Below are 26,517 nucleotides of genomic sequence, written 5' to 3'. Positions count from 1 at the left end.
GGTGCAAATGAAAGCCTAAGCCCAACCCCTGAGCCCTGGATTTCAAAGCAAGTTACAACTGAATTAAAGCCTACGCCCAACACGGTTTGCCAACCCCATTCACCATCAGACCCTCAGATCAATTATTATTATTTATTTATTTTAAAGACCATTGCCCTCATTTTATTTTATTTTGAGTCCTTAAATGCCATTTTTGCATTTATTTATTTTTTTGGACCTTGAAGGGTATTGAAGGTCCTCTGACCTTATTCTTTCTATAGATACCCTTTAATTTCAATTCTTACAAAATTCTAAGAATATTCTACCTCTCCTCTCTAGTTAATTGGTTATTATTTACACTATATTATCTCTATACTTTTATTTTATTTTAAAATTTCATGGGTAATAGTCAATTCATCATTCAATAACCAGTTACACACGTGACGGATGAATAGAAGGTGGCATCGTTAGATCAAGCTTACTTGATTTATTTACTTTTAATTTAGTTCTTTTTTTAGGAAAAATTACTAAAAAAGAGTTGATTCTTTAATTACTTTTAAAGTTGAGAGTTCGGTGAAAGTTCAATAATCGTCCATTTTCAAAATCTTGAATCAAGCCCAAAAAACATTAGTTTTTTTAATTTTCTTTTTTTGGATCTGAGTTTTTTAATGAAATCTAGAGGGATGTGGTGTTAGATTGCTAATTTGATAATTCATTTGAGTTCAGCGACTAAGTGTACTTCTACAACTTACATAAACTCGCTCATCAAGGATCGTTTTAGAATTAACATTTCTTTTGATTTCAAATATGGATGAAGTAATTGTTGTATAGTGCTTTTTACGAAAAGGAAACATCATCAGACATTTTAAGGTGTGAAAGGAAAATATTATATCTACAAACTCACATATGAAGTTGTAAGAGATTTTTTTTCGGATTCTCAAGTCTCTTACCATCTTATCCATTTGTTTGGACACTTAATGTTGAATAATGTCAGATTTTAATTAGAAACTCAGTTAAATTAGTACTTTAAGTTAAGTAAATTGATTTTAATTTTATTAAAATGCCAACGATGACAAATTTAACACCGTGGATATTATGAAATTTTTTACTAAAACAAATATATATAGTTTTGATTGTAAAATAAAATAACAATTACTGGTTATCATTTAAAAATTCATGCAATCTAATGAACTCATTTTTCAAATATATATTAAATTAATATTTTATTTTAAATAAATATTGATTTGATTTTTTATATTGTCTGAACAGATAATCAAATCGAATTCATCGATTTTTTATTTTTAAAATCTGAAACTGAATCGATATAAATCTAAACCGAACCAAACCAGTCCAAATTCCACAATTTGATTTGGTTCTCGGTTTGAACCGAATTAAATTGCACCCCTAATATATATATATATAAACAAAGGTTGGCCTAGTGAGCTCATTACTAATTTTGAAACGAGCACAAAATCGAAAACACTATTATTTATTTTATTCTGATTGAAATAACATAAAATTCTAATGACAATAACAATTATTAAAAAACAAGTGAAGGATATTTTGGCCATTTTAAAGATTTTCACTATTTGTGTAATTCTCAATTATGACTTTATTTTTTATCAGCAATATTTCTCAATCATGACTTTATTAGAAAATAAAATTTAGATTTATTAATGAATTTATGAATTTATAAATTTTATAATATATGAAATAGAGTGATTCTTAAAAAAAGAAAAAGGAAAAAAAGAAAAAGAATTAATCCATTTTGTTTACCACATCAAGAAACATGGGAATTTTATTACATGATATTGGTAGTAAATATTATTTTAGAAAATACAAGTTAATCTGCTTCTCATTTATATCAATTAATAAATTGATAATTTCCTTTATCTTTTTATTTTAGAACGAGAAATAGAAATAGAAATCTCTGATTTCTAGTCTTTTCTGTAGGGGAAGCCAGTTCTGTTCGTCATTCCAGGTATTTTGATTTGATCAGAGAAAATAAAAAATGGATTTCCTCTTCTGATTCTTATTACCCTTTGGTATGGATTCTTGTTAGTGTTAAGGGGTTGTGTCTACGATTTCGCATGTTTAGATTGGGATTTCTATGGATTATTATCTGTTGGTTTTTTGAAGATGAGTTTTGGTTTTTGGGGTGTTTTGTTAATTTTATTTTCGTTGGAATTGATTTTGTTGGATTGTAGAGTTTACTGGAATTAGTTTTCTAAATGTGGGTTTTTTGTTTTTGGAGTTTAAACAGATGGGATAAAGAAATTTATGGTAAAAATGGGGTTTTAAGCTTTGTTCTTGAAATTTTTATTTTAGAATTTTCTTTTATTAGTATTTTGTTAGAAAAAATTGGAATGCGGTTAGGGTTTTTGGTTTCCGGGCTGAAGAAAATTTTTCTTGAAAAATGGGATTTTCTTTGCTTTTTCTCTCCATCATTTGGGATTTCCAAGTGGGGTTTGATTTTTTATTTTATGTTATTGTTTTTCAGCAGCAGAAATGTAGATAATTGAGAATTTGAAACATTTTTATTTCCAAGATTTTGAAATCTTGTTTATAAGTGGAAGATTGTCATTTTTGAATTCGATTTTGCCGTCTCTGAGTTGGTGTTCTGGTGAATGCATAGGTGAAGAGTGTTGAGGGAAACTTATCGGAGAGAGTTATGACTGGGAGTCCAAGTGAAGATTTTGGGGCCGGGAGGTCGTCCGAGGAGATTTCGGGTGGTGGGCAATGCGGGGAAGCCCTGGCTGAATGGCAGTCCTGTGAGCAAGTCAAGATTAGCACCCCATCAACTTCACTCCCTTATTGGGATACAGATGATGACGATGATGATTGTGGTATGTTATATATTCCATGTTTTCTTGGCAGTAGTTTTCTTTATGGTAACCGGTTGTTACAACTCTTGCATATTAATTGTGGTATAATTTCAGTCATTTTTTTTCCTTATGCAAATCTGTTGGGGAGTTTGTAAATCACATCCATATCAATTGTGAGATCACATAGCTCGTGTGGTCCCATTTTGTGTCTATATTTCATTACCATATGTGTTTCCCTCATGCAGTGTGATTATTTTTGGAGACCTGGCAAAGTCGTGCCTTGATCATTTACTTCCCTATGTGGTTTGTTGGGGTCTATGGAAGGAGAAGAAGAACTGCATATTTGAAAGGAAGGGACAATTAGTTCAAGAACTAATTACGTTCATTTTGGGAATTATATATTTTAGTGTGCAAGTTGTTTGAGCCTTAAGGAGTTCAAGGGTGTAGTTTTTGAGGACTTATTACATTGATGGGATTCAGTTTGTAAGCAAGATGGCTAATTATTGTATTTTCAGCACTTATGGTATCAAGATGGTCATCTTGAACTTTGGATTTCATTAGCTCTTCTAATAAATCATATACTTTTAAAAAATAAAATAAAATAAAGATCTTGCACGTCAGAATTTCATCTAGTGTACCACATAGACATATAAAGAGAGAAGAGAGTAAAAAAGAAAAGATAGGATCATAGGTTGGTTGTTTGAAGTTTTTGAGGTCATTGATAATCTGAAAGGAATTACAAGCTGAAATTGCTTCATTAATATGTCATAGGAATGTTTTTGCTGATTGAGCGCTGTTTCAGGTCTTATATGGTAAGATTTGGTACATGGCTGTACTTGATTGAGGAAAGAGAAGGCTGTCAGTGAGCTCCACATATCTATCACGAATGATGGCTAGAGTGACCAATGAGATTGCCAGATTTTGAGATCTGGAATGGTGGATGGATGTTGTCACTTTGATAACATATTATATTACCATTATCTTTTGATAAAAAAACACACGCGAACTGCATTTTTTTATCCATTGATCTCAATTACACAACATAGGCAGTCGGCTACAAAAATTGGAGCAGAAAAGAGACAGAAATTAATAGTTAGGGTGGGCAAGGGGGAATTTATTAGTGTGATTCTATCATCTTTGGAGAACAACCCTCCCGCCATGAAGCAGGCCATCTCTCAAACTTTTTTTTCCCTTTAGTAGAACCTCCAAGTTTCCACTTTACCCACTTTGAGATCTAACACTTGGAAAGATCAATATGAATTCTTGACACCATCTCAAAGTGCCTGATAAGACATCTCAGCTTCCCAAGTATTTTGAATGGCTATGAGAGGCCTAATTTATCATGTTAAACCTTTCTCACTATTGTGTTTAATTCTTTCTTGTTAAGTACTCTGGTGAATTGAATTGCTGATTTCACTTTATGCAGGGCCAAAGCCTTCTCAGCTATATGGAAAATATACGTGGAAGATAGAGAACTTTTCACAAATAAGCGAAAGAGAACTTTGGAGTGACGTATTCGAGATTGGCGGGTACCAATGGTATTGGGCTTTGTCTATATCTAGTTTATATCATCAAATATTCTTTGCTTATTCAATTCTGTATCAGTAATTGTTAGTCTCACACTTTTTTGTACTTGATCATGCATGTTGAATTTTTATTCATGCATTGGTTCATGTATTTCAAAGGCACTGGATGCATGTCTCAAGGTGCTCCTCCAAGTGAGGTGTCTAAAAAGCACATATGCATAAGGGCACAAGACCACCTGAAGTGCATGTCTCCCTGACCTGAGGATTGGGAAAATAGTGTATCTCACTGTTAATACCCCAGCGAAACAACATTGTATGTTTATACTGTTTTTTGGCCCTAACAATTATCCCCTGATAATTGACCAAAGAAATGACTTGGATCAGAGTTCCATATCATGTAGTAAACTGGAGTTATATGATGGACCATGGAGTGTATACATGGTCAATTAGCACACCATTTCCTGGATGGACCTGCTAAAATATGGTTACAATCACGAAAAGAGTTCATACAAATACCATGGTTAGAAATTTGCATTTTATCTCAAGTTATGTTCCATTCAAGGCGATTGAATAGCCTTGACCAGTGTCATATTAAAAAGTATAGACTGAGACTGTTGCGTATGATGGGACTTGGGTGCATCATAAGCCAATGTTTAAAATCTCATATAGTTCCTTTGTTTCTGTTTTTCCACTACCGAAATGGAATCGAACCATTGCGAAACTATTCATTTTAACTCATGAAATTTTAGTTTTTATTTCATAAAAATATTAAAACCTTTTTTTTTTTAATGTTTAAAATAAGTTTAATATTGAAAATTACTTTTTTTTTTTTATGATTATTTATTAGAAAAGTTTCGAATTTTACAAAACAAACATAGGAGCCTCGAAACATTGCATTTGATCATAGATAATGTTAATTATTTGATGAATTTTAAAAGTTACAAAATCTGTTTAATGGTTAAATTTAGTATCAAAACATTGCATTTGATATGTTTTGGGAGATCTTTTGATGCATGACGGTGAGGGGAGAACAGAAAATATAGGGGCTTAGGGAAATCTGATTGGGAATTGGGTTAAGGATTAATGATTTGAGATTAGGTTTATGATTTGGGTTAGGATAGATAAACCCAAAAGTAAAATATATTTTTTTCGCAATTACAACAATTTCACCAAACATTCTGAGATTAGGTTTTTCTGATTTGTTTTAAAATATTTCGCAAAACATTCTTAAATATATCAAAACATACCCAAACGTTGTGATATATATATAGATAGGGGACGGTTTATGGGACAATAATTGTGATAAAATCTATGACAATGGTTCAATGTCTTTTATGGGTAGAAGTTTTTGAGTGGGCTGGTTTTTTGTGAGGATGATCTCCCCATTATAGAGACCTTCCTCACCAAAAATCAGTTCATTCCAAAACTTCTAACCCCATCAACAGTGGTTTACAAAAAGCCGTTGTCATAGATTTTGTCACAACTATTGTCTCTTGAACCGCCCCCATATATATAGTAGTATAACAACAAATAGGAATGCTTTTTCAGAACATTCTTAAATGGAAAATTTCTATTAAAATCTGCATTCGTGCGAGGTTTACATCTTTTGCTGAGGGCTAGGGAAATCCCTAGCCTCATGGCTTAGCATTCAAAGCATTGGCAAACACACAGACATGCATATTATGCAAAGTTTCCTGTTATTGTTATTTTCAATCAAAGCTTGTTGAAATGGGTTTGCAGGTACATCTTAATTTACCCCCAAGGATGTGATGTCAGCAACCATCTCTCTTTGTTTCTTTGTGTTGCTAATCATGACGAACTACTTCCAGGTTTGATAGATTCAATGACTTCCATGTTTGTCTAGTTGATCGGTCTTCTGGGCTGTCCATAACTGATCTCATAAATTTCTTTTGTTCCCATATATTAACAGGCTGGAACCATTTTGCTCAGTTTACGATATCTGTGGTGAATAAAGATCCAAAAAAGTCAAAATACTCTGGTTGGTTGGTTATATTATGTTAGTCGATCTGATGGAGCTTTTCCTTTTAATGCTTTTACGCTTAATGCAGACAAGGGAGGTTTTTTGCAGATACATTGCACCGATTTTGTAAGAAAGAGAATGACTGGGGGTGGAAAAAGTTCATGGAGTTGTCAAAAGTTCTAGATGGGTTTCTTTTTCTTAACACTCTTATTATAAAGGCTCAAGTCCAAGTTATCAGGTGTTTCAATTTTCATGATTTTGTGTTTTGCTGATTTATCGTACTTATTTTGACTTAGTTTTTGAGATCTAAAATTTGGTGGATCTCTTTTGGTCACCATTTTTAATTAATTTCAACCTTGATTGAATTTTGGTCTTCTGGTTCTTCTATTAGTATGAACTTTATATGTTTTGCATACTTGACAACATTAGAAATCACCGCCCACTTCCAATTTTTTTTTTTTTTTTTTGATGTCGTAAAAGTAATTTTATTATGTAATATTTGAAGCCACCACAGAAGAAATACAATAATTGCACTTAACTCGACTCCTTACATAGAGATCCCCATGTACACAAAATCTTCAAAATAAAGAAGAAAAAAACTACTTAAACATTAGAAAGTAGTAGTTCATCAAACCCAAGATGCCAATAATAACGTCCTTGATGTGAGCTCCTTTGCTTCAGGTATGGGCATTCTTTGTGACCACACTTTACATTTTCCTTTCAAGTTAATCTAGGGTTCAAAAGTCCCTTCAAAGGTTTTGCTTCTTTACTTGGGCTGCATCTCATAACAAATTATCAACTCTAGACTTTCTTATCAAGAGAGGTTTTGTAACTCCCAATTGTTTTATGTGCTACTCGAGTGGGGAATCAGTCAACCATTTCTTGTTTCATTGTGAAATCTCTTACCTCATTTGGTTCTATTTCCTTCAACTCTTCAAAGTGTATTGGGTCATTCCTAAATTGCCTTTGTCAATGTTCCAAGGTTTGGGAGACTCCTTATGTAATAGCTAATTCAAGTGTTTTGATTGGTCACCTTGACCGGTCATTGTTTGTACCTCTTGTTTGATATTTATAAAATTTATACTTTCAAAAAGATAAAATAAATAAATAACCTCCTCGATAAAGTTTTCCGTTTGTTTTGAACTACCCAAAGACACTTTAGAGAACCAGCTTTGAAACAATGATAGGACGGGTGCTGCAAAAAAAAACCGATAATGGTTTGAAGGGTGTATGGAATAACTCCAAATTCAAACGGTAATCGATTAGGAGGTGATTGATAGACTCACCATTGGCAAGGCACATGGGACACTGATCTACTATAATAACCCTCCTAGCAATGATGTTATCGATTGTTAGAATTTTATTCAGTGTAGAGAACCAAATAAAGATTGCAACCTTAGAAGGGGCTTTTGTCCCCTCTATGACGGTAATGGAAATTTGGATGTAGAATACGGAAGGCCAGACACAAGTGAGTGATTAAACGATTTGATTGAGAACATACTATACCTAGAGCAGATGTACGTTCTACGATCCTTACCCTGTACTAGAACTGAGATATAGGAAATCTCATACAGGAGATTGGCAACAGATTGAGCCTCCCAATTGTTAAACTTCCTCTTGAATCCAAAATCCCAAGAGATCTCCTCACCCCATTCCGATCTATGCATTCAACAATGGGTATCTTCTATTATCAGATAAGGAAAACAAATTTGAGAATTATGCATGAAGAGGCAAAGAATTGCACCAATGATCCTCCTAAAACTGAAATGTAGATCCTGTGCGTACCATAAAAAATAATCTTTTGTGGAACACGGGGAAGAGATTGGCTATACCTTTCCACACACTACATCCATAAGAGTTCCCAGTTGTCCACTTTCCCAACCCGAAGGAACTGAACTGTGTTTAACAGATATTACCCTTTTCCTGTGATCATTCTACCTCATACTCCCAAATCCATTTTGCTAATAATGCTTCATTTATTGATCTAAACTTCCCAGACCTCCCAATTTTTCTAGTTTGTGTACCAATTTTCACCTCATGAGATTTAACTTCCGAATGTCTTGATGAACGAACCCATTTCAAAAGAAATCCCAAATTAATTTATATTCCACACTTTTAGGCGTTCTGAGAATTTTCACTTGGTAATTGGGTTTTAAGGTGGCAATTACATCAACTTTTGTTTGTCTTACTGTTATTAGATATTTGATTTGGCAATGTAGATGTTTTTCCTGACTTCTCTCTTTGATTGGCTCATCCTAATAGTGTGATTTACATTTGCAAATAATTTAGACTCCTATTACATATCTGTTGACTCTGGTCTTTTATGATTCAATAGATCTATTCTTAGTGTCACTGTTTTTCTCTTTGATTTCACCGGAAAATTGACATTTTAATGACTACTTCTGCTTTTACGTCTTTTATGCTTTTGGAAATAAGGGTGAAAGCAGACCGCCCTTTTCGTTGCCTTGATTGCCAGTATAGGAGAGAGCTGGTTCGGGTATATCTGACAAATGTAGAGCAAATTTTTCAGCGTTTTGTTGAAGAAAGAAGAGGCAAGCTTGGGAAGTTAATCGAGGACAAAGCTAGGTGGTCAAGGTATGAATCTATATGTCAGAATTATAAAACTGATAAATATTTGGACAGTAATTATTTTTGTTAAACCATTCAGAATATTGAAGGGACGTATTTTGGGATCTACCAAATTAAGTGGTCTTGTGCATTGCTAGTTCCAAGTCCGCACTTCCACGTTTCAATTTCATTTCTGGATGTTTTGGCCTAGATGTCTTTGTATCCCGAGATACTGGAATGAAACAATTTTTTTTTTGAATGCATGCATTTTTCACTATCTTTTGGTAAGTTTTGAATTGTATCTATTTGTATGGTAGTTCATTTGGCTTGTGAATTTTAGAATGAGCCTGAGATCATATGTAAGTTGAATGTAATGTGAAGGGACCACCTTGGTGAGGTGGTATAGTTTTCTTTCTGGTATTACCAGTCCTAGGATCTGAACCCAAAAAAATGGTGCAATTGTGAAATGATATAAAAAAACTGAGAAAAGTACAACACATTCCCCTAATGCATTTGCCTTTGTCAAAATATGCCAAAAAGAGACGCAAACTTTACAATAAAATCAAGAAAAATGATATATGAAATTGATGCACAAGTAAGAGAATATGACCTGGATGAAGATGATACTGACCATTTAACCAATAAAACATAAGATATTTATGATGTAAATGAGGATGACATTGATTTTGATGTTTTTGAACAGTTGATGAATCCTAACTCAAACTTATGTTTGTATCTTTTTGTATATTTTGAACAATATAAATCTTGCCTACAATGTGGACCTGTGTTACTTGTTGTGCATGCATGGATGAAATCATATATATATATATAGGGAAATGTTCAACACCCTAAGCTTTACCCTACACTTTAACAAACATGTTTTGTCCTACATGGGTTAGAAGTTTTGGAATGGGCTGATTTTTGGTGAGGATGATCTCTATGATTAGAAGATCATCCTCACCAAAAATCAGCCCATTCCGAAATTTTTAACCTCATGTTTACAAGTTGAAAAATCGTGGACCGTCCATTTTTTGTAAACCATTTTTGATGGGGTTAGAAGTTTTGGAATGGGCTGATTTTTGGTGAGGATGATCTCCTCACCATAGAGATCATCCTCACCAAAAATCAGCCTATTCCAAAACTTCTAACCCTTGTAGGACAAAACACGTTTGTTAAAGTGTAGGGTAAAGCTTAGGGTGGGGAACGGGACCCATATATATATATATATATTAGTTCAATAAAATTAATATGGGGGTTGATTGGTAATTGATTATTATAGTTCAATATGATATTTAATGATATAACATGAGAATACCACTTAGTAGGAACAAGTACACTGTGTTAACCCTAACTTGACTTTTTCCCCAGTTTTTTTTCTTCGATTTTTTTATTTCCCAATGTTATCGATTTTTCCTCTTGCCGACTTATTTCCAAACTCCGACTTGGTAACTACGTATATAATAACTTTTCCTGTTGGTAGTCCCTATGATATTCTCCATTACAATGAGACTATTTCCTCCCTAAAACTTGTGTAAAATTTTGGATTTGGTTATCTTCCTAAAATTCGGGTAAGAAAGCGGGTATGCAGGGGCGGAGCTAGTAAGGAGCTGGTGGGGGCAATTGCCCCCACAGAACATTGAGACACCCCTATATTTTCAACTAATTACATTCGCCATTTGTCCCCACTCCCTCACCTCTCTCCCCATTTGCCCCCACACCCTCACGTGCCTCTAACCGTATATTCCAACACATAATTTTCCCACCATTCAAGGTCTTCAACTATACAACGAACCATAGTTTGCCCCCACTACAAGAAAATCCTGGCTCCGCCCCTGCGGGTATGGGTGTGTATATTTTAATTCGGGTATGGAGTCGATAGAAGTCTTACCTGACCCACACCCCACCTGTTGCCAGCCCTAGGAAAAATTGAAGGAAAAAAAATAGGGAAAAAGTCAAGTTAGGGGTAACACTGTGTACTTGTTCCTACTAAGTGGTAGCCTCGTGTTATATAAATATCATACTGAACTACAATAATCAATTACCAACCCCCATATTGATTTTATTTTATCAAAAAAAAAAAATAAACCATATTATTTTAATCCATGCATGCACAAGTAACACAGGTCCACAATATAGTAAAGATTTATATTGTTCAAAATGTAAAAATTGATACAAAATCATAAGTTCGAGTTAGGATTCATCAACTGGTCAAAAACATCAAAATCAATGTCATCCTCGTTTACATCATAAATATCTTATGTTTTATTGGTTAAATGGTCACTATCATCTTCATCCAGGTCATAGTCTCTTACTAGTGCGTGTCTCTTGAGTCGTAAGCTTTCTTGTCTCTTTGAGTACCATGGCTGCCTTTGGAATGAAGAGTGCTGCTTGTAAGATCCTCAAGGTGTCTTATGAGAGCCTCTCCCACAGGTAAGCCTCTTAACACCTTTGAAAACACAGCATTTTTTTTTTTTTTAATGCAAAGAATGTCAACCTAGCCATGCCGAGAAGTGTCCTGTGATGGGTTACCAAATTTGAGTTATTTCCATTTATGTTTTATATCATAATTAATCATATGATCCAACTAAATTGTATTTTCTTATAAATTGATGTATATATACAAATTTACATGAGATTATCACATGGTATGGTTGCAGTTTCTGTGCTTTTTGGTCAGAAGTTGACCGAGATGTCAAGAGTTGCATGTCCAAGGAGAAAACAGATGTGATCTTGAAAGTAGTTGTGAAGCATTTTTTCATAGAGAAGGAAGTCACATCTACTTTGGTGATGGAGTCACTATACAGTGGTCTGAAAGCTCTTGAATGCCAGGGTAAGAGCAAGAAAGGGAGTATTGAACTATTGGACACTGAGGAAACACCTGCTCCTATTGTGTGTGTTGAGGAAGACATGTTTGTTTTGGTTGATGACGTGTTATTACTTCTTGAGAGGGCTTCCCTGGAACCTCTGCCTCCAGAGGACAAGAAGGGTCCTCAGAACCATACAAAGGTAAGCAATGATATCTATTTGATGTCTCAAACTTTCTAAGGGCGACTCATATGTGTTGCCACTTTATCTTGGAGTTGGTCATTTTCTGCTATCTCGGAGTTGGTCATTTTTTTAAGGCAAGTAATGATATCTATTTGATGTCTTAATCATGAAGTCACACTATCAGACTGGATTCTGACAGGTTGCTTTATGAAAGCTTACTGCTTGTCTGTGTATGAATGGTTTCAAATGTTGAATTTGGATTTCATGTCTTTTATCTTCGAACTGAATTCGTAAGTGTCACGCACAAAAATCTTTTTGTTCTAATACTTGTTGCTTCCTCACTAAGCATTTAACATAGGGTAAATTACATGTGGACCCCTTAACCTACTGATAATTTCACTTATCTCGCTAGTCAGAAATTGTGTTAGTGTTCCAATGCTATTCTACCATTTTAACCCTCTAATTTTTATTTTTTTCATTGTAAAAATAATTAAATTTTAAAATGGTAAAATCCCAAACTGAATAAAACTTCACTTTGGTGATTCCCCCATTCTCAACCCCTAATGCAATTTTGGTGATTCTTTCTTTCTCAACCATTAAAAAGGGTAAAATAATCTTTATTAAAAGTAAAAAACGCGTTTCTAAAATGTTTTATTGACAAAAGGGGTCTAAGTGAATCCTTTTGATAACTTTAGGGGAGATTAGTGTAATTGTGAAAATGTTAGGGGGTCAACATAGAATTACACTAAACTATTAGGGGTCAAAGCGTAATTTACCCTTTAACATAATATAAAAGAAAATATTAGGAAATGGCAAATCAAAAAATTTAACCTATCTGATCAATACTTCCTGAGTAATTCTTTCACTTTCTAGCTTCAAACTATTGTCTTCTTTCTCTCTGATATTCTTTTACCTAATATTTAAGTTATATGGTTTTTTTCCTCGTGGAGTGAATTGGACATTTTTGTGGATGCCAGTTCTCAATGTATATATAAAATATGTTGTAGCTTCTTAAACCTCGGAGCAGTGGGCCATTGAGGTCACTTGTATTGGGTTTCTATTGCTTAATGAAACACTACAGTAATAAGCAAACAATTTGTTGGAAGTTTTTCTTTGTTATGAAGTTTTCATAGTGTTTGTGTGCATATGTGTGGGTTGTGGAATGATTGAAAGTAGCATCATTTGTATGCCTAGCTTGCAAATATTGTTAATTCTATTTTTTCATCTCCCTCAATGGTATAAATATCAGCATATGATCGTGTTTCCTCTACAATTTTATCTTTGTTATGTAGGATGGAAATTCTGGAGAAGACTGCAACAATGATTCCATTGAGCGCGATGAAAGGCGGCTTACAAAGCTGGGTCGTAGAACGGTGGAAATTTTTGTCCTAGAACACATTTTCAGGTAATCTACCCATTGTCCAATTTTTTCTCTCTTTCTGTTGAATTGTAAATGCCATTCTTCTGCAGGTATAGTGTTATCATTGTCATTTTATTGTTGTTCAAGTTGAGTGTTCCATCTTCTGGAGTGGAATGGTATTTTCTTATAAAAAAAACATATAATCATATTTAAATGACTACAGTTTTAATAAAGTTTTTAAGAATTATTTATTTGGGTTGTTGTTAGGAGATTCCTTTGATTATCATTAGTGATGGGCAAGGGTTGGTTGATGCAAGACGGTGAGGGAAGAAGAGGAAATATGGGGAATTAGGAAATTTGGTTTAGGATTGGGTTAAGGTGTCTGATTTGGGTGATTTTGGAATTTGATTAAGGATTTGGACGACAATAGGAAAAGAGTTTCCAAAATCTCAATTGGCTATATGTTGAAATGTAAAACACAAAGTTTTCTAATTACAACATTTTGAAATTACGATTAAGGAAAGGTTTAGGGTATTTGGTTGCGGTTAAGTGATAGGGTATAGGGTAGATTAATTATGACATTTTGCAAATATGACCACAATCATAATGAAAAAGGTATGGTTAAAGGTTTATAGGCTAAGAAAAGGATTAAGGTTTAAAGATTTGGAAAAGAGATTAATTAAATAAAGGTTAAAGAAAATGGGGAAGGGTTGAGGTTTGTAGGTTTCATGAAGGTTTCAAGAATCAAGTATTTTACAAAACAAGAACAAGGAAGTAAAAGAAAATCAAGAAACACATAAGAATAAACAAAGAAAAATAAATATTAGAAGAAAAAAGAGAAAGAGATAGACTGATAGAACCTTGGAATCACACCAAGGGTTCCATGGAATCACACTAAGAATGGTGGAGAACTCACTTTACTCCATGAAAGAAACGCATTCTTTATTCATCAAAATCTTCGTTTAAAAAAAATCCTAATACAATCTATATAAAGAAAATAAATCAAGAATCCTAATCAAATTAAAATATATAATAAATAAGCTTATTGTCCTAATTTTCTCTCCTAGTTTTCCACCTTAATAAACTTAAGGGTATGTTTGATTGCACGGAAAATTAGGTGGAAATTCCAATTTTGTGGAAAATTACTATTTTCAAATGTTTGGTGCGTCAAAAATTAGAAAATTGGAGGGAAAATGATTTGCCACCACACTCGATTTTCCTATATTAGCGGCAAAAATCATTTTCTTACCCTCCCCCCCTTAGAAATGATTTGCCATTACACTAGCATAAAAAAATATATCATAGTTTAATTTGTAAAATAAATATTTAAATTGTTAAAAATTAATTATTTTGATAAATTTTTTAAATTAGCTTAGTCAATCGTTTTTTTTTTTTTTTTTTGTAAACTTCTAATTAAATAAAGAATTTTAAATTATTTCAATATTTGTTTTGTAAATAAAAATAAAGAGTTGCTATTGGCACCCCAACTTTTATTGATTACACCCTAGATAAAAAAAAGAAAATCATTAATAGTTGGCGTGCCAATCAAAACTCTTAGTTTTTTGGCAGTTATTATCTATTTTTTTGGTTTAGGATTTTATATGAGCCTAATCATAATTATAAACAACTACTAAATTTTTTTGGACGAGTGTTATAAAGTTGAGATTATAATTTGAGCCAAACCTTTGTAATGTTTGAAGAGTGTTTTTTAATCTTTAAACGGGGGGTGACATAATTTAAGAAATTGGGGTATAATATTTAAATTTTGGGGTGCCAATAGTAACTCTAATAATTTAAGAAATAATTCTATTTTTCACAAAAAAAAATGATTTTATCAGGATTTTTTATTTAGTTATCACAATATTCAAATTAAAATAATATTTTTTTATGCAGCTCTAACAACAAAAATAATTTCCGCAAAATTTTTCATGTTGTGCTCAAATAGTAAAAAAGGATTTGCCAGGTAATATTTTCTCTACCATCAAACACGCCTTCAATAATTGACAAACTAAAGTTACTAACTACCCCGAGATATTATAGGCCAATAAAACATGAAAATAAGCCCTAAAGACATAAAATTGAAGTCCTAAATCAAAAGACTAATCTAAAATAATCCCGAATGATAAATTTAGACTCAAATAAGTGAAATTCTAAATAATTACAAATTTTCCATTGAAATCCTTAACCATTGACTTGTTTTGCGTTTTGCATTAGTGGTGATGAAAATTCTTGGAAGGATTGTCAATGTGGCCAATCTATCTAAGAAGGGGTTGATCTCTGTAGTGAAGAATAGTGTAAATATACCATCTTTATATAAAGGAAATCCTTGCCTTGACCTGTGTCTTTATTAGTGTACATTTGCATTACTTATTAACTATAGTGAAAAAGAATCATAATTTTCTTTGGTTTATCAATGTTTTAATGCACTATTAATGTGAAACACAAATCAAGTCAATAGTCAAGGGTTCCGACGAAAATTTTGTAATTATTTAGGTTTTCACTTATTTGGATTTAGATTTTTATCGTTCGAGATTATTTTAGATTAGTCATTTATTTAATTTTCTATTTTAGGACTTAAATTTTATGTTTTGGGAGTTTATTTTCATATTTTATTTGCCTATGGTCTTAGTATAATATTTAGGGACAGTTTAGTAACTTTACTATGTCTTTTATTTAAGTTTATTAGGGTATGAAAATTAGGAGAGAAAATTATGAAAATTAGGTTTATTTATTTGGTATTTTAGTTTGACTAGGATTTTTTATTTATTTTTCTTTATATAGATTGTATTAGGCTTTTTTTTTATTTTTATATTAATGATAATGAAGAATTTTGATGAATAAAAATATGTTTCTTTCATAGAGTGAAGTGAGTTCTCCACTATTCTTGGTGTGATTCTAAGGTTCTATCTTTTCTATCATCTTCTCATCTTTCCGTATTTCTTTTTTTTTTATTCGTTTGTTTTTTTATTTATTATATTTTTTTTTCTTGATTATTGATTCTTGAAACCTACAAACCTCAATCCATAATCCTTTCCCCATTCTATTAATTTTTAATCAATATCCTATAAACCTTGCCCCAATCCCTAACCTTCCCCTAATCTACATTTCAAAATGTTGAAAATTTTGTGTTTTACATTTTAAAATATAGCCAATTGAGATTTTGGAAACCCTTTTCCTATTGTCGCCCAAATCCTTACACAAAATCCTAAACCAAAATTTCCTAAATTTCCCATTTTATTTTCTCCCCTCACCGTCCTGAATCAACTATGTGGATCATCCTAACAAATTTAATGTTGGAAAGAAATCAATCAATTTATGCCGACATATAGTTCTTACCATATCTCCTTCGAGTGAGGCCATACAACATGTATGAGTTATGGTATTATGATCTAAATGTGATGAACTAATCTGATTCAGTATTTTCTTTTAGTGCTAAACTATCTGTGTTACTTTCATGTTGCAGTAATAGAATTGAAGTTGCATACCAGGAAAATGTTGCCCTGAAGAGGCAAGAAGAGCTTAGACAGGAATAAGAGGCAAGCTGATAAGAAATATAAGAAAAAGCAGGTTTGATAATAAAATCATGTCTCAGAACTGTGGATCCTTCTTTCCTTCTGTTTGACTTTTGCTCAGCTGTATTACTTTGCTAATGTGCATTGGGAGAAGTGTGAAAGAATGAAAGCACTGGGAAAGTCAAAAGTGTGCAACTAAGGCTTTATTGTATGTTGAAGTTCTTAAAGAGTCACAGCTGGCCAAAAAGAATGAGGATTGAGAGCGGATGTGAACACACTAAAATAACATAAGACATGGGGCATTGAATGAAGGATTAGGATTCCTTAATCCAACCCAACATTTTTGTGATGATGATGCAGGACTGCAAAATGGCTTATGATGATACTTAATTCTTCGTAAAAACTAAATAAAACATAAAATCCAATGACCCAATGGGAAATATCAATGAAGCGGTGCTCTTCCATCCACGACTGAAGTTTAGAACACTGAAGTTTGTGCTCATGATGCCCTCATCCAGTGTTTTCAAATAGCATATGCGGTGACGTGCGATCAGCATATGCTGTGCATATATGCAATCGCACAATAGCGTATGTGGTCTCGTATCTCACATAGATGTTTTTCTTTTATATGGGAAAGAAAAAAAATGGGAAAATTTTGCAATAATTAGGATGATTTTAGAAAATATTTGACTCTCTGGTTGTTTCTTTAATTTTTTCACCCTTTTTTGTCTTTTATTGTTGCCCGCTCGGTTTCTCCTCTTTTCAAATAAAGTTTTGTTTATCTTGTCTTTTATTGTTGCCCTCTCGGCTTCTCCTCTTTTCAAATAAAGTTTTGTTTATCACAAAAATAAAGAGGAGAAAAACATTAACATATTACTCATAATAAAAGTTCAACATATAAAAAGTTTAAGAATTATTAAAAAAAAAGTATTACATTCAACATTTATTTAAAGTTTTCAATATATTTTTTTAGCAAAAGAACACAATTGAATATCTATGTATGATAACATATTTTCACACATAATTATACATTTTATTATGCTAAAAATTTCTAACGATTAGCATATCTTTTGAGCAAAATTGCACACTAATAAAATAATTAAACATTTATGAAGCAAATCACAGACAGCCATTAGGCCTCAAAAATTAAACCAATAAAAGAAAGTAACTTTTTCGAAGCAAAAGAAAAACATGTTTTCACATTTTAATCACATTTTTTTCAAAAGAAAAAAAAAAAGAAATAAGGAGGAATTACAAATTCATCCTTTGTGATTACGTCATATAGAAAAGTTATAGGAAAATAATTGTTAAGTCTCATTATGATAGATTGACAAATATATTTATTAGTAAAAAAGTGAATAGATGTAAATGCCTTTACAAATAAATAAAATAATTAAAAAGAATAATAACATCATTATTTCCAGTACTCCCCCTCAAGCTAGGACAAATATATCAACTAAGCCTAACTTGATAAGATGAGAGTTAGTAACAGAAGGACCAACAGACTTTGTAAAGATTTCAGCAAATTATTTTGAAGAAGAGATAAAGACTGTCTAAAGAGTAATAGATCGAACTTCCTCCCTAAAAAAGTAACATCAACCTCTATGTACTTAGTTCTTTCGTGAAGAACTGAGTCAGAAGCAAGTAATATGGTAGATTTGTTGTCACAAAAGAAAGTGGAAGAGCCAAAGATGAGTCGCTTTTCACTTCCAATACCTATGGAGAGTATATCACCATGTATATGTAAGTTTTGGTATTTTTTTCTTCAAAAGACTATAGCGTATTCTCCAATCAAGCATCTATCACTATCGTCTTTTGCCATTGTTTAGAAAACATTGAAAAAATCCACAACATTCAAGTGGTTGAGTAAAAATAGTAGTCAATGAAATGAGCATTGCAGAGATAAGAGTGTTGAAATGAATGTGTGGAGAAAATATGAAAAACAAATAAAAATGGCAATATTTTAGAAAATTTAGGCCTATCTTGAAAGGATATAAAACAAACGGAAAGTCTTTTATGATGATTTAAACATACACAAAGAAAATTAGTAAGGATGAATCATTTGATGCAATTTGAAGGCTCTAAAAGAATATGAAATTGTAAAAAATGATGTGAAAGAATATGCCTTGATTTAATATAAGGTTTTTATTTGAGACCTCACTGTTTTGGAACCATAAAGACAATGATGCTCATAGATAACTTTCCCTATTATCAAAAATGATGCTTGGGAGTATTAATATGTTTATATTCTCGAGGTATTAGACAATGAAACTATTGTTTCAAACAAATTCAAAAGTCATCTACACATAAGAAAGGGAGTGAATCTCAAATTGACAATGAATCATCTTTATATTAAATTAACTTTATACAATGGCGGTTCAAAGTGCTTTGACCAAATATTTTTTTTTAAATCAGATCGAACTTGGTTGAGCCTTTGGTTTGACCTATATTTTAAAACAGTGGCTAAAATACTTATGTCCAATAAATTGGCTTAATGAACCTTAAGGGTTTAGTCTCGTGGCAAGCCGAGTTTTGATAAGCTACTCAAGAAAAGTAGGTTAAGTGTTTGAAACCCCCACAAAGCTATAAATTTCTTTCGGCCACCCTCCAAGGTCCTGTTGACTCTCGACTCAACCTGTTGCACGTAGGACTTTTCAAGGGGGAGGTGCATGTGACCTTGAATACCCACGATACATATAAAAAAAGTTTGGCCTAGAGAGCTCATTACCAATTTTGTAAAGGGCACAAAATTGAAAAACAATATTATTTCTTTTATACCAATTGAAATAATGCAAATTCTAATGATAATAACAATTATTAAAAATATATAGGAATGCTAGCCCCACACTCTGGTTAGGGGCACGGCAGTTACGTCCTCTCACAATTGGACACATCATGTAGAGGAAATGCTGAGATTTTGTTGGGATTTCATTCCCAAGAAAGGAATGAAGGGTATTTTGGCCATTTTAAAGATTTTCATTATTTGTTTAATTCTAATTATGACTTTTTTTTATTGGTAATATTTCTCAATCATGACTTTATTAGAAAAGAAAATTTAAATTTGTTAATAAATTTATAATTTTTATAATTTATAATCCATTTTGTTTACCACATCAAGAAACATGGGAATTTTATTACATGATATTGCTTAGACTATCTTAGAAATTATTATTTTTCTTTAGAAAATACAAGTTAATTAGCTTCTCATTTATATTAATTAATTAATAGTTATTTTCTCTTCTTCTTGTTAATAATAGGAGTTTTTTCTTTACTAATAAATAAATAATTAATTGATCATTTCCTTTCTCTTTTATTTAGAGAGAGAAATAGAAATAGAGAGAGAGAGAGGAAGGAGGAACCCTTTGTTTTTCTATATCTCATCTGTCTTGGATTTGTCTGTATTTCTTCTTTCAAGCTCAATCTCTTCACCCTTTTCTGATTTCTAGCCTTTTGTGTAGGGGAAGCGTGAACGAAACCAGTTCTGTTCTTCATTCCAGGTATTTTGATTTAATCAATGAAAATAAAATTCTGATTTCCTCTTCTGATTCTTATTACCCTTTGGTTTGGATTCTTGTTAGTGTTACGGGGTTATGTCTACGATTTTGCATGTTTAGATTGGGACTTCTATGGATTATTATCTGTTGGTTTTCTTGATTTCTGTTTTTGAAGACGGGTTTTGGTTTTTATGGTGTTTCGTTGATTTTATTTTCATTGGAATAGATGTTGTTGGATTGTAAGGTTTACTGGAATTGGTTTTCTAAATGTGGGTTGTTTGTTTTATGGAGTTTACACCGATGGGATAAAGAAATTTATGGTAAAAATGGGGTTTTAAGCTTTGTTTTTGAATTTTTTATTATAGAATTTTCTTTTATTAGTATTTTATTAGACAAAATTGGAATGGGGTTAGGGTTTTTGGTTTCAGGGCTGAAGAGATTTTTTCTTGAAAAATGGGATTTTCATTGCTTTTCTCTCCATCACTTGGGATTTCCAAGTGGGGTTTGATTTTTTATTTTATTTTATTGTTTTTCAGCTGCTGAAATGTAGATAATTGAGAATTTGAAACATTTTTATTTCCAAGATTTTGAAAATCTTGTTTATAAGTGGAAGATTATCATTTTTGAATTCGATTTTGCCATCTCTGAGTTGGTATTATGGTGAATGCATAGGTGAAGAGTGTGAAGGGAAACTTATCGGAGTGGGTTATGGCTGGGAGTCCGAGTGAAGATTTTGGGGCCGGGAGGTCATCTGAGGAGATTTTGGGTGGTGGGCAACGCGGGGAAGCCCTGGCCGAATGGCGGTCCTCTGAGCAAGTCGAGATTAGCACCCCATCGACTTCACCCCCTTATTGGGATACAGATGACGACGATGATGATTGTGGTATGTTATACGTTCCATGTTTTCTTGGCAATAGTTTTCTTTATGGTAACCGGTTGTTACAACTCTTGCATATCAATTGTGGTATAATTTCAGTCATTTTTGCTTCTTATGCAAATCTGTTTGGGTGTTTGTAAATCACATCCTTATCCATTGTGAGATCACATAGTTCGTGTGGTCCCATTTTGTGTCTATATTTCATTACCATATGTGTTTCCCTCATTTAGTGTGATTATTTTTGGAGACCTGGCAAAGTCGTGTGTTGATATTCTTGCATTTACTTCCCTATGTGGTTTGATGGGGTCTATGGAAGGAGAAGAAGAAGTGCATATTTGAAGGGAAGGGACAATTAGTTCAAGAACTAATTACGTTCATTTTGGGAATTATATATTTTCGGGTGCAAGTTGTTTGAGTCTTAAGGAGTTCAAGGGTGTAGTTTTTGAAGACTTATTATGTTGATGGGATTCAGTTTGTAAGCAAGATGGCTAATTTATTGTATTTTCAGCACTTATGTTATCAAGATGGTCATCTTGAACTTCGGATTTCATTAGCTTTTCTAATAAATCATATACTATTAAAATGTAAAATAAAGATCTTGCGTGTCAGAATTTCATCTAGTGTACCACATAGGTTGGTTGTTTGTAGTTTTTGAGGTCATTGATAATCTGAAAGGAATTACAAGCTGAAATTGCTTCATTAATATGTCGTAGGAATGTTTCTGCTGATTGAGCGATGTTTTAATCTTATATGGTAAGATTTGGTACATGGTTGGAGTTGGGGCTGTACTTGATTGGGGAAAGAGAAGGCTGTCAGTGGGCTCCACATATCTATCATGAATGATGGCTAGAGTGACCAACGAGATTACAACATTTTGAGATCTGGAATGGTGGACGGATGTTGTCACTTTGATATCATATTATATTACCATTATCTTTTGATAAAAAACGCACACGATCTGCGTTTTTTATCCATTGATCTCAATTACACAACATTGGCAGTCGGCCACAAAAATTAGAGCAGAAAAGAGACAGAAATTAATAGTTAGGGTGGGCAAGGGGGAATTTATTAGTGTGATTCTATCATCTTTGGAGAACAACCCTCCCGCCATGAAGCAGGCCATTTCTCAAACTTTTTTTCCCTGTAGTAACTCCTCCAAGTTTCCACTTTGCCCACTTTGAGATCTAACACTTGGAAAGATCAATACGAATTCTTGACACCATCTCAAAGCACCTGATAAGACATCTCAGCTTCCCAAGTATTTTGAATGGCTATGAGAGGCCTAATTTATCATGTTTAAACCTTTCTCACTATTGTGTTTAATTCTTTCTTGTTAAGTACTCTGGTTAATTGAATTGCTTATTTCACTTTATGCAGGGCCAAAGCCATCTCAGCTATATGGAAAATATACGTGGAAGATAGATGGCTTTTCACAAATAAGTAAAAGAGAACTTCGGAGTAACGTATTCGAGATTGGCGGGTACAAATGGTATTGGACTTTGTATATATCTAGTTTATATCATCAATATTCTTTGCTTATTCAATTCTGTACCAGTAATTGTTAGTCTCACACTTTTTTGTACTTGATCATGCATGTTGAATTTTTATATATACATAGGTTCATGTATTTCAAAGGCACTGGATGCATGTCTCAAGGAGCTCCTCCAAGTGAGGTGTCTAAAAAGCACATAAGCATAAGGGCACAAAACCGCCTGAAGTGCATGTCTCCCTGACCTGAGGGTTGGGAAAATAATGTATTTCACTTGGGTAGCCTTTTAATGCCTCAGCGAAATGACATTGTATGTTTATACTGTTTTTTTTGCCCAAACAATTATCCCCTGCCGCCAAAGCCTTAGTATTTTCTCTCTCTCTCTCTCTCCCTTATTTTTCTTCCTTCTTGTTTCCATGCGTTGGAGGGCCAGCACTCACTTTGCAGACTAGTAAATTTATATGGGATCAAATGACTGAAATATAAAGGTGGACTGTAGACTTCAGTCAAACGACTGTAATGTTTTGGGATTTTGATAATTGACCAAAGAAATGACTTGGATCAGAGATCCATATCATGTAGTGAAGAGGAGTTATATGGTGGATGGTGGACCATGGAATGTATACATGGTCAATTAGCATGCCATTTCCTGGATGGGCCTGCTAAAATATGGTTAAAATCACGAAAAGAGTTCTTACAAATGCCATGGTTAGAAATTTGCATTTGATCTGATGTTCAGGTTATGTTCCATTCAAGGCGATTGAAATGTCTTGACCAGTGTCATATTAAAAAGTATAGACTGAGACTGTTGTATACGATGGGACTTGGCTGCATCATACGCCAAGGTTTAAAATCTCATATCGTTCCTTTGTTTCTGTTTTTCCACTACCGAAATGGAATCGAATCATATCAAAACTATTCGTTTTAACTCATTAAATTTTCGTTTTTATTTCATAAAAAATATTAAAAACTGTTTTTTAAATGTTTAAAATAAGTTTAATATTGAAAATCACATTTTCTTTTTTAATGATTACTCATTAGAAAAGTTTTGAATTTTACGAAACAAACATAGGAGCCTCGAAACATTGCATTTGATCATAAATAATGTTAATTATTTACTGAATTTTAAATGTTAGAAAATTTGTTTAATGGTTAAATTTAGTATAAAAACATTGCATTTGATATGTTTTGGAAGACCTTCTGATGCAAGATGGTGAGGGGAGAACATAAAATATAGGGGTTTAGGGCAATCTGGTTGGGGATTGGGTTAATGATTAAGGATTTGAGATTGGGTTTATGATTTGGGTTAGGATTGGTAAACCCAAATGTAAAATATATATTTTTTCCGCAATTACGACAATTTTAGTAGGATAAATGAATATGGTTAAAGAATGGTTGAAGGTTAAGAGAAATGATAAAGGATTATGGATTGAGGTTTGTAGGTTTCAAGAATCAAGAAAATCAAGAAAAACCAAAGAATAAATAAGAAAAACAACGATTAAAATAAAAAAAATGGATAAAAAAATAGAACCTTGGAATTACACCAAGGGTTTATTGGAATCATACCAAGAATGGTGGAGAACTCATTTCACTCTATGAAAGAAACTCATTTTTTATTCGTCAAAATCTTCGTTATTCATTAATAAAAAAAACCTTAATACTATCTATTTAAAAAAAATAAATCAAGAATCCTAGTCAAGCTAAAATACTAAATAAATAAACTTAATTTTCATAACTTTCTCTCTCCTAATTTTTCAACCCTAATAAACATAAATAAAAGATAAAATAAAGTTATTGAACTGCTCCTAAATATTATACTAAGACCGTGGGCCAATAAAACATGATAATAAACCTAAAAAACATAAAATCAAAGCCCTAAAACAGAAATCTAAATAAAAACTGAAATCTACTCTTTTAGATTTGATGTCCCCATCATTCTCCTTGGCTGGGAAGATTTCGCTACTTTCAAAATAAAATTGTGGTAATTCTCATCTTCGGTTGCGTTCCGCATTACCTTCCAAATGTCTTAAAAGATTTGGATTTCATTATAGAATTTTCTATATGTACTGATGTTTTAAAATATTTCGCAAAACATTCTGAAATATATCAAAACATACCTAAATGTTCTGATATATATATAGGGGACGGTTCATGGGAAAATAATTGTGATAAAATCTATGACAATGGTTAAATGTCTTTTATGGGTTAGAAGTTTCTGAATGTGCTGGTTTTTTGTGAGGATGATCTCCTCTCCTCACCATAAAGATCATCCTCACCAAAAATCAGTTCATTTTGCAACTTCTAACCCCATCAAAAGTGGTTTACAAAAAATTGTTGTCATAGATTTTGTCACAATTATTGTCTTGAACCGCCCCCATATATATATATGAGTATGTCAAAAAACGGGAATGCTTTTTCGAAACATTCGCACATGGAAAATTTCTATTAAAATCTGCATTCTTGCGAGGTTTACATCTTTTGCTTTTCCCTGGCCTCATGGCTTCAAAGCATTGGCAAACACACAGGCATGCATATTATGCAAAGTTTCTTGTTATTGTTACTTTCAATCAAAGCTTGTTGAAATGGGTTTGCAGGTACATCTTAATTTACCCCCAAGGATGTGATGTCTGCAACCATCTCTCTTTGTTTCTTTGTGTTGCTAATCATGACAAACTACTTCCAGGTTTGATAGATTCAATGACTTCCATGTTTGTCTAGTTTATCAGTCTTCTTGGCTATCCATAATTGATCTCATAAATTTCTTTTGTTCCCATATATTGACAGGCTGGAGCCATTTTGCTCAATTTACAATAGCTGTGGTGAATAAAGATCCAAAAAAGTCAAAATACTCTGGTTGGTTAGTTATATTATGTTAGTCGATCTAATGGAGCTTTTCCTTTTAATGCTTTTACGCTTAATGCAGACAAGGGAGTTTTTTCGCAGATACATTGCACCGATTTTGGAAGAAAGAGCATGACTGGGGGTGGAAAAAGTTCATGGAGTTGACTAAAATTCAAGATGGGTTTATTGTTCTTGACACTCTTATTATAAAGGCTCAAGTCCAAGTTATCAGGTGTTTCAATTTCCATGATTTTGTGTTTTGCTGATTTATCCTACTTATTTTGACTTAGTTTTTGAGATCTAAAATTTGGTGGTTCTCTTTTGGTCAACATTCTTAATTAATTTCAACCTCGATTGAATTTTGGTCTTTTGGTTCTTCTATTATTAAGAACTTTATATGTTTTGCATACTTGACAACATTAGAAATCAACCCCCCCCCTCTTCCATTTTTTTTTTGTTGATGTCGTAAAAGTAATTTTATTATGTAATATTTGAAGTATATGGGGGTGGAGGAAGCCACAACAGAAGAACAAATACAATAATTGCACCTAACCCGACTTTTTACATAGAGATCCCCATGTACACAAAATCTTCAGAAAAAGAGAAAAAAACTACTTAAACATGAGAAAGTAGAAGTACATCAAACCCAGGATGCTAAGAATAACGTCCTTGATGTGAGCTCCCTTGCTTCAGGTATGGACATTCTTTGTGACCACACTTTTCATCCTTTCAAGTTAATCTGGGGTTCAAAAGTCCCTTCAAAGGTTTGGTTCTTTACTTGGGCTGCATCTCATAACAAATTATCGACAGTAGACTTTCTTATCAGGAGAGGTTTTGTAACCCCCAATTATTGTTTTATGTGCTACTCGAGTGGGGAATCAGTCGACCATTTCTTGTTTCATTGTGAAATCTCTTACCTCATTTGGTTCCATTTCCTTCAACTCTTCAAAGTGTATTGGGTCATTCCTAAATTGCCTTTGTCAATGTTCTAAGGTTTGGGAGACTCCTTGTGTAATAGCTAATTCACGTGTTTTGATTGGTCACCTTGACCGGTCATTGTTTGTACCTTTTGTTTGA

General features: G+C 32.9%; 2 protein-coding genes across 4 annotated transcripts in view; both read left to right on the top strand.

The window, feature by feature from the left end:
* Positions 1-1,802: 1,802 nt before the first annotated feature.
* LOC147395630 (TNF receptor-associated factor homolog 1a-like) lies at positions 1,803-17,091 on the top strand. Of its 2 annotated transcripts, none has more exons than XM_086450342.1 (10): positions 1,803-1,960; positions 2,615-2,825; positions 4,231-4,342; positions 6,071-6,159; positions 6,261-6,329; positions 6,420-6,549; positions 8,748-8,906; positions 11,537-11,885; positions 13,160-13,272; positions 16,691-17,091. In XM_086450342.1, the coding sequence occupies exons 2-10, from the start codon at positions 2,651-2,653 to the stop codon at positions 16,758-16,760; spliced, it is 1,266 nt and encodes a 421-aa protein (XP_086306468.1). In that variant the 5' UTR covers positions 1,803-1,960; positions 2,615-2,650; the 3' UTR covers positions 16,761-17,091. The 2 variants fall into 2 exon arrangements, with proteins under 2 accessions (XP_086306468.1, XP_086306467.1); XM_086450341.1 differs by lacking the exon at positions 1,803-1,960 and adding an exon at positions 2,381-2,440.
* A 2,942-nt stretch (positions 17,092-20,033) lies between these two features.
* LOC147395629 (TNF receptor-associated factor homolog 1a-like) overlaps positions 20,034-26,517 on the top strand; it is a 30,251-nt gene continuing 23,767 nt past the window's right edge. Inside the window, exons 1-6 of one of the 2 annotated variants that reach the window (XM_086450338.1) lie at positions 20,034-20,236; positions 20,906-21,197; positions 22,488-22,599; positions 25,194-25,282; positions 25,384-25,452; positions 25,543-25,672. In XM_086450338.1, the coding sequence (XP_086306464.1) occupies positions 20,942-21,197; positions 22,488-22,599; positions 25,194-25,282; positions 25,384-25,452; positions 25,543-25,672 (656 nt within the window). In that variant the 5' untranslated portion in view covers positions 20,034-20,236; positions 20,906-20,941. The remainder of the gene's footprint in view (positions 20,237-20,905; positions 21,198-22,487; positions 22,600-25,193; positions 25,283-25,383; positions 25,453-25,542; positions 25,673-26,517) is intronic. The other variant, XM_086450340.1, reaches the window with a different exon arrangement.

The sequence above is a fragment of the Akebia trifoliata genome, chromosome 8, assembly GCF_017979445.1.
Source record: "Akebia trifoliata isolate Shusen 1 chromosome 8, ASM1797944v1, whole genome shotgun sequence".
Taxonomy (NCBI): domain Eukaryota; kingdom Viridiplantae; phylum Streptophyta; class Magnoliopsida; order Ranunculales; family Lardizabalaceae; genus Akebia; species Akebia trifoliata.
Note: the sequence above shows the minus strand (reverse complement) of the source record. Positions and strands in the feature narration are given on the sequence as shown.

Coding starts and splice junctions, on each gene's coding strand:
- LOC147395630 (XM_086450341.1), top strand. CDS start 2,396: ATGGGATTTTCTTTGCTTTTTCTCTCCATCATTTGGGATTTCCAA. Junction 2,826..4,230: donor TGATGACGATGATGATTGTG/GTATGTTATATA, acceptor CACTTTATGCAG/GGCCAAAGCCTTCTCAGCTA. Junction 4,343..6,070: donor GAGATTGGCGGGTACCAATG/GTATTGGGCTTT, acceptor ATGGGTTTGCAG/GTACATCTTAATTTACCCCC.